Source organism: Musca autumnalis, unplaced genomic scaffold (assembly GCF_047663935.1).
Source record: "Musca autumnalis isolate F117 unplaced genomic scaffold, ASM4766393v1 scaffold_1, whole genome shotgun sequence".
Lineage (NCBI taxonomy): Eukaryota > Metazoa > Arthropoda > Insecta > Diptera > Muscidae > Musca > Musca autumnalis.
The window spans coordinates 138,224,657-138,233,042 of record NW_027411644.1 but is presented as its reverse complement, the minus strand read 5'-3'; the positions used below and the strand labels follow the sequence as shown (position 1 = coordinate 138,233,042).

The following is an 8,386-nucleotide window of genomic DNA, read 5'->3' as shown; positions in this document are numbered from 1 at the left end:
AATAATCCCCCTCCTGACTCCAAACACACCGACACAAAATATGTCTAAAGCCAAGGGCACGTTATAAACCCCACTTGACTCTAAACAACACTACGCAATATGCCTAAAGCCAAGGGCACGTTATAAACCCCACTTGACTCTAAACAACAACACAATATGCCTAATGCCAAGGGCACGTTATAAACCCCACTTGACTCTAAACTACAACACTACACAATATGCCTAAAGCCAAGGGCACGTTATAAACCCCACTTAACTCTAAACAACAACACAATATACCTTAAGCCAAGGGCACGAAATAAACCCCACTTGACTCTAAACAACAACACAATATGCCTAAAGCCAAGGGCACGTTATAAACCCCACTTGACTCTAAACAACAACACTACACAATATGCCTAAAGCCAAGGGCACGTTATAAACCCCACTTGACTCTAAACAATAACACAATATGCCTAAAGCCAAGGGCACGTTATAAACCCCACTTGACTCTAAACAACAACACAACTATTTTCTGTTTAGCCGAGGGCAACGTTATAAACTCCACTCAACTCCACAGAACTACTACAAAACTACTTCTACATTTGTCAATGGAACGTTGTAAACCCCACTTAGCACACCAGCCATCAACAGACGACTGCGTCGAGTGTCTGTTTGCAGCCTCCTTTTATACCTGTTGGGGGCAGGCCCACACACACACAGCACAGCAACACAACTGATTGTTTGATGACGTTTGGTAATTCCGGTAATTGCCGCCAGGGTTACCCATGTTTGTTTTGCTGTTGGTTAGTGTCTCGCATTGCCGCTAGGTGATCCATTGTTCCGTTAATTCAAATAATTTAAGTATTTTATTATTTCAATGGAAAAACGAAATAAATAAAATACTGATTGTAGTCAAAAACGAGGCTACGACTGTTGATCGTTACACAACTATGAAGGCAATAAAAAACTAACAACATACTTATCAAATAAAGGAGGAAGTTTAGTCCATTTATTTTTATTACATTCTTTTAAATCCATGATGTACATTAAATAATTTTAACATTCTAAATTGTATTAATAAATTAAATGATTAGTCATGAAATTTTACATTGCATACATTTCGTACATTTTCATTCCCTCCATCACTACTATTTTTTGCAACACCGCTAAAAAAATGGTGATGCATGCATCAAAAGTCGCAGCGTGTGTACAAGGCCATAGTCACCAAATTACGTTACCTGGTTTCACTGGTGGTAAAGCAGATCTTCGGACGTATCGACTATGTAGTGGCTTCTCTGTCCTAGAACTTTTCGTTTTTCAAATGCAAATCGTTTTTAGCGCTTTATATGTACATTTACGCGGATATTTGGCCGCTGAAATGTATTTTCTTCACGACAAACGCTTTTTTGCGCTGCCTTTGAAGTTATGAGTTTTGGCTTTGAACGCTAACACGCCGTGACAACATTTTTTGATATGTTTTCAAGAACGTGGGTTCAAATCCCAGCCGGGCGCAGCCTGTTTTTTATTTTTTTGAAATTTTGCCTTTTAGGGCGAAGATCATTTTTTAATGATTTTTTATTAATTCTCTCAAAGGCAGCGCAAAAAGCGTTTGTCGTGAAGAAAATACATATCCGCGGCCAAATATCCGCGTAAATGTATAAAATACATTTGTATTTGAAAAACGAAATGTTCTAGGACAGAGAAGCCACTACATAGTCGATACGTCCGAAGATCTGCTTTACCACCTGTTACGTCGCGATAAGTAGTTACGTACGCACCGTAAAATTTAAATGCACAACAGTGCAACAATGAATTTTGTACATATTTATCTAATACGTATTTTTACAACCCTATAAAGTTGAGGAGAGTAAAATGTTGATGACAAATCGTTCACTTCCTTTCGTTCTCCAGCCCAACAGGTTACAATTTAGAGAGAATCATTTCTTTTATCTTAAATATTTATGTATCAATTCATCATAAATATCTGTTCAACTGATGGTTTAAGTTTAAGAAGAGAAAACACAAGTGTACGTATAAACAATAATATTTAATCTGCTTTGTGAATTTAATTGAATTATAATAAATAATATTGCAGATTTTAGCTGCTTTCTACCGGCAAAATATCTGCTTTGAAACTGCTCAATATACGTTTTTTACTTGAACCAAGCGACTGAACATTTCTAAAATACTTTGGACTATTTGCTTGAGTTTTTTCATTGCGAGGAATAAAAACAATCGAGACATGCATTGTTTGAACGATGATGAGAGCCCATACCATCCATTTAACTACACGCCGCATAACGTACCATCTGACGTCAACGCAAAGGTCGCAGTAGCCACATCGGCCTCCGCAGAGACAAATTCGCCTCCAGGAGAACAGACGGCAAGCACTGCAATCCCTGCTGTTATCGTTGATGAACATTCCAAGGCTGCTGATAATGTGGTAAAGGCGACTTCTTCGACTCCTAAAGCATCATCTAAGGTAAGAAATATATCGATTAAAATAGTTCCTTCAACCACTCGTTCCGGAGTAATACGGAAAAGTACACTCCCGAAACGCTCTCGATCCACCACTAAGATAAAAAGTAAATCCACTGACAAAGATCAGCACGTTAGCTGGCAGAACATTCTCCCTAAACAGCAACCCTCAGTAGCCGCTGTTTCGACTACGTCGGCTCCCACTACAAATTCAATGACATCACTGATGTCATCTCTCGTACTCAACAAAACGTCAAATACTAATTCTGTTCAGCGGCCCCCTTTATTTTCCTCCACGCAAAACTCGTTTTTTCCAACTGCATCGAATTCGACGATACAGCCACAAACAAAATTGGATAACAATCAAAACAACAACAACAATCTTATAAACGGGAAGAATACGAAAATGAACCAAGGCTTACTCTCTTCTAATAATAATGAAACTCAATTTCACGATGCTGTCAATAACAGAGGTTTGTTCAACTCAAACTTGGGTACTCAGCAACAATCTATTATGCAGAACGAGTACAACAATGTATTCAACCGTAATGTTAGTCGTCAAACTGGTGGGCTGAATTACAATAATGTGCTACCTAACAACATATATTTCAATTCTAATAACATTCCTCCAACCTCCTTTCCGTCGTTTTTTCCAAACAATGCACCTCAACAGCCATATTCTGCTGCACAATCTCATCCCATTCCATTCCAAAACAACAACAGTTTCTGCGCTCCACAACTAAACTCAAACCCGTATTGCCATCCTTACTCCAATTATTTTCCATTTTCGGCACAACAAAACAATAATACATTTATTCAAAATTCCCAGATTCCTCACACATCTCAATATCAAAATATGAGCAACATGTCTGCAAATATTACGTTGTCTACGTCCCACATAGCTGCAAGACATGCCATCACGAAGGATTTACCAATATTCTCGGGAAAACCAGAGGAATGGCCAATTTTTATAACCAATTATATTCAGTCGACGGATAGATGTGGTTTTACCGACCAGGAGAATTTGTTAAGGTTACAAAAATGTTTGAGAGGTAGTGCACTCGAGGCTGTAAGAGGAAAACTTATGATGCCGAGCACTGTCAACTTTGCCATTGAAACACTGCGGATGTTGTATGGAAGACCGGAGATTATTCACCAAGCATTGCAGAAGAAATTAAAACAAGAACCCACAGTTAAAAAGGAACGCTTGGAAACCTTAGTAAACTTCGCCCTGGCCGTACAAAACTATAGAACAACAATGCAATCTATGGGACTTGCTGATTATCTTAATGATCCTATGCTTCTACAAGAATTGGTAGAAAAGCTTCCAGCTGATCTCAAACTAGATTGGGGACGATATCGGATGTCTCAACAAAGGGTGGACAGAGTATATTTCGACAATTGGCTATACGGCTTGGCTACTTGTGCATCTCAAGTAACAGCATTCACACCATACATTGGGGATACAAAACAGTCCAAAAGGGAAAGAATACTTGTCCACGATATAGTCGATGAGCAACTTAATGGCAACCCTATATCATGTTTTAAGTGCGAGAATCAACATTGCCTTTATCAGTGTCCCGAATTTATAAAAATGCATGTAAACGAGAGATGGAATTTTATCCGCTCAAATAATTTATGTTTGCGTTGTTTTAAAAAACATAATTTTAAGAGATGTAAATCGAAACGTCAATGTGGAGTGGACAACTGTAAAATGCCCCATAACTCTTTACTGCATAACAACAAGGAACAGCAACAACTAAAACGAGTGGAAAATAAACAAGTAAACGAAAACAATAATAATAATCACTCCGTCCTCTTTCATGTTAAAGAGAGAGTCCTCTTTAAATATATTCCAGTGACATTGTTTGGTAATGATAAATCTCTTAACACGTACGCTCTCATTGATGAGGGAGCATCATGCTCTTTAATAGAGATTGAATTAGTCGACCAACTTGGAGTAGATGGGCCATCAGAAGAGCTGTGTTTACAATGGACTGGAGAAATAACGCACATAGAAGAAACGTCAATAACAGTTTCATTACACATTTCCGATCGTAAACAAACATCTAAATTTTTATTGAAAAATATTCGCACAGTTACAAAGCTTGATTTGCCCGTTCAAACTTTATCAACAGCCCAAATAAACAATTGTGAACATTTCAACGGATTGCCCATAATACCATACACTGCAGTTAGAGCGAGGATTATCATTGGACTCGATAATGCCAAATTATGTGTACCAATAGAAGTGAAAGAGGTTGACGGCAACGAGTTAATAGCCACAAGGTGCAAAATTGGCTGGGGTGTATATGGCAGACAGCAATCAAATAGTGGCCCAGTTCATCGTGTTATGCACATATGTTCCTGTAACAAAAGCTGCAGTGACTTAGACGAGCAGCTGAAGTACTTTTTCTCATTGGATGCTGTTGGTGTTGCAATTAACCAAAATCCATTGCGATCGGTAGAAGACGAGCGAGCCAAAGCGATAATGGATAAAACAACAAAGTATTTGGAACTCGAACAACGTTGGGAAACTGGACTACTATGGAAACATAATGAGGTGAGTTTACCCAATTTCCTTTCAATGGCCCGGCGTCGACAGCTCTGTTTAGAGGCAAAGATGAAGAGAGACGTAGATTTGCATAAGTTTCTCGTCGATAAAATTAGGGAGTACGAAGAAAAGGGATATGTGCGCAAGTTAGAACCTCACGAGATTCGTAATGATAACAAGTCTTGGTACATTCCAATGTTTACTGTGAAGAACAAAAATAAAAACAAAACACGTATCGTTTGGGATGCAGCAGCAGCTGTGGAGAATGTTTCTTTGAACACTGTTTTAATGAAAGGGCCAAATTTGTTAAAGTCACTAGTTGGTGTTTTAATAAGATTTCGTGAGAGACCGTTTGCCATATGTGGTGACATCCGCGAAATGTATCATCAAATTAAGCTCAAAGAGGACGAACAATGTTTCCAGCAATTTCTTTGGCGGGAAGGTGATTCCGCGAAACCAATCGATGTATATGTCATGACAGTTTTGACATTTGGTGCCTCCTGTTCGCCATCATTGGCGAACTATGTAAAGAATAGAAATGCTGAGCGCTTTACTGATAAGTTTCCTTGTGCAGTGAACTCAATTCTATCCAACACGTTCGTGGACGATTGGCTTCAAAGTGTGGACAGCGAAGAGGAGATGTTGAAGTTAGCCATTGAAGTTCGGTCAATTCATAAAGATGGTGGCTTTGAAATGCGAAATTGGTTATCGAACTCCGAAAAGGTACTTAACGTACTGGATGACAGAAGTATCAATTCTCAAAAGGCCTTCGAGGACCCAGAAGGTAAATTTGAAAGAGTCTTGGGCATGTGGTGGTTACCATCCAGTGATGAATTCACCTTTTTTGAAAATTTTGACGCGGATGTTTTTGATGAAAGTATACATCCCACTAAGAGGAGTATTTTACGCATCGTTATGACTATATTTGACCCTCTTGGTCTTTTGGCACACTTCGTTATTAACGCTAAAATCTTATTACAAGAGGTATGGAGGTCAAGAGTGAGTTGGGATGAACCGACGCAAAGCGCAGAACGAGAACGATGGTATCAATGGATTTCGTGTTTACCGAAAATTAAGCAAGTTCGTATTCCTCGTTGTTATCCGTCGGCTAACATATCCAATGATGTTCAATTACACATTTTTGTAGATGCAAGTATCGACGCATATGCTGCAGTGGCATACTTACGAGTGAGATTCGGTGACACAATAAAATGCTCGATATTGGCTTCAAAAACGCGTGTAGCCCCATTGAAACCAATTTCGATCCCAAGAATGGAATTGATGGCTGCAATTCTTGGTTTACGTCTTTGTTGTTTTATAGAGAGTGAATGCTCACTTAAAATTAATCAACGTATATTTTGGACAGACTCAAAGGATGTTCTATACTGGATAAGATCGGATACTAGAAAGTTCCATCAGTTTGTTGCAGTCCGGATAGGTGAAATCCTAGAAGGGTCTAAAATTTCAGAATGGAGATGGGTTCCGTCATCTCAAAATGTGGTCGACGAAGCCACTAAATGGAATAATAACCCGGATTTGGAAAATGATAGCCGCTGGTTCAATGGACCGTCTTTCCTAAAAGGAGATGAAGAATCTTGGCCAAAATCAGAGCTCAATGAAACCAATAGCACCGTGGAAGTTATATGTCATGTTTCGGAAGTTAAAAAAAGATCTATACTTGCGTCAATAATGACTGATCTAAATAATTTCAGTACTTGGGAAAGACTTAGCAGATGTCTATTAATGATTTTAAAATTTATTCGAAAGGTGATTGGAGACAGAAAATTATCTAATGAGTTGTATCCATTTATCCAGAATACTGGTATGCATATCGCGGAATATTTCATATACAAAATCTGCCAGTGCGAAGTATTTTCATCCGAAATAGAGCAACTTAAATCAAAAGGCTTCTTGCCAAAGAAAAGCTCCCTATATAAATTAACCCCTTATATTGACGAATTCGGTATACTTAGATTAAAGGGTCGAATTGATGAAATAAACGACGTGGTGATGAACGTAAAAAGGTCCATAATATTACCGCAGAAGCATAAAATAACAAATCTGATTGTTGGTTATTACCACCGCAAATATCATCATCAACACAACGAAATTGTGGTGAATGAAATGCGCCAACGATTTTACATTCCCGGTTTATGAGCTGCTGTCCGTGCGTATTGTAAAGAATGTCAGACCTGCAAAATACGAAAGGCAATTCCGTCTGCTCCAGCAATGGGAAACCTTCCTGCAGAAAGATTAGCAGTTTTCAAAAGGCCATTCTATTATACAGGCATTGATTATTTCGGTCCCATAGAGGTTGCTGTAGGTCGACGAAGAGAGAAACGATGGGGAGTTCTCTTTACGTGTATGACTGTGAGAGCAGTACATATTGAAATTGATCCATCATTATCTACGGACTCATTTTTATTAGTTCTCAAACAATTTATCTCCCGGCGTGGAACTCCGATTAAAATTTTATCAGACTATGCGACCAACTTCAGAGGAGCATGTCGTGTACTTTTAGAAGAAGTGGAGAAAATATCGAGTGCTGAGGTAGAGAGAAAATATCCAACAATTAAATGGGAGTTCATACCACCTGCATCGCCGCACATGGGTGGTGCTTGGGAGAGGATGGTACGTTCCGTGAAGTCGGTTTCAATGGATATTCTGCCTAAAAGAGAACTGAGAGAGAAATTTTTAAGAGCCGCTTTAGCTGATGTGGAGAACATTATAAATTCCAGGCCATTGACATACATACCACTAGAGTCTACAGATTTGGAAGCCTTAACTCCAAATCATTTTTTACTTGGCTCTTCGAGTGGTATAAGAGAGCGTGATTATTCGGAGAATAGTAGTATGCCATCAACTAAAATGTTTAGTTTATCCAATATGATTGCTAATGAATTTTGGAAACGTTGGATACGAGAATACTTGCCGTGCTTGACTAGAAGAACAAAGTGGTTTAATAATTCTGGCGAAAACTTACAAGTTGGTGACGTTGTCATAATTGTTGACGACAACGCCAAGAGAAATGAGTGGTTGAAGGGAATGGTAATCGATGTACCCCGTGGTAAAGATGATGTAGTAAGAAGTGCTGTCGTGAAGACAAAGAATGGTTTGCTTACTCGACCTGTTGTGAAGTTGGCGAAACTTGATGTGGAATAGTAAACTCCTACTCCCCCTACGAAGTTTACGGAGGGGGCTATGTTACGTCGCGATAAGTAGTTACGTACGCACCGTAAAATTTAAATGCACAACAGTGCAACAATGAATTTTGTATTTATCTAATACGTATTTTTACAACCCTATAAAGTTGAGGAGAGTAAAATGTTGATGACAAATCGTTCACTTCCTTTCGTTCTCCAGCCCAACAGG

The 8,386-nt window shown here is 38.8% G+C and overlaps 1 protein-coding gene across 1 annotated transcript; it reads left to right on the top strand.

The window, feature by feature from the left end:
• The first annotated feature begins 2,224 nt into the window (after positions 1–2,224).
• LOC141388157 (uncharacterized) lies at positions 2,225–8,176 on the top strand. Its single transcript, XM_073958208.1, has 3 exons — positions 2,225–2,464; positions 4,133–5,798; positions 7,494–8,176. Exons 1-3 carry the CDS (start codon positions 2,225–2,227, stop codon positions 8,174–8,176), a joined length of 2,589 nt encoding a protein of 862 aa, XP_073814309.1.
• Positions 8,177–8,386: the final 210 nt, after the last annotated feature.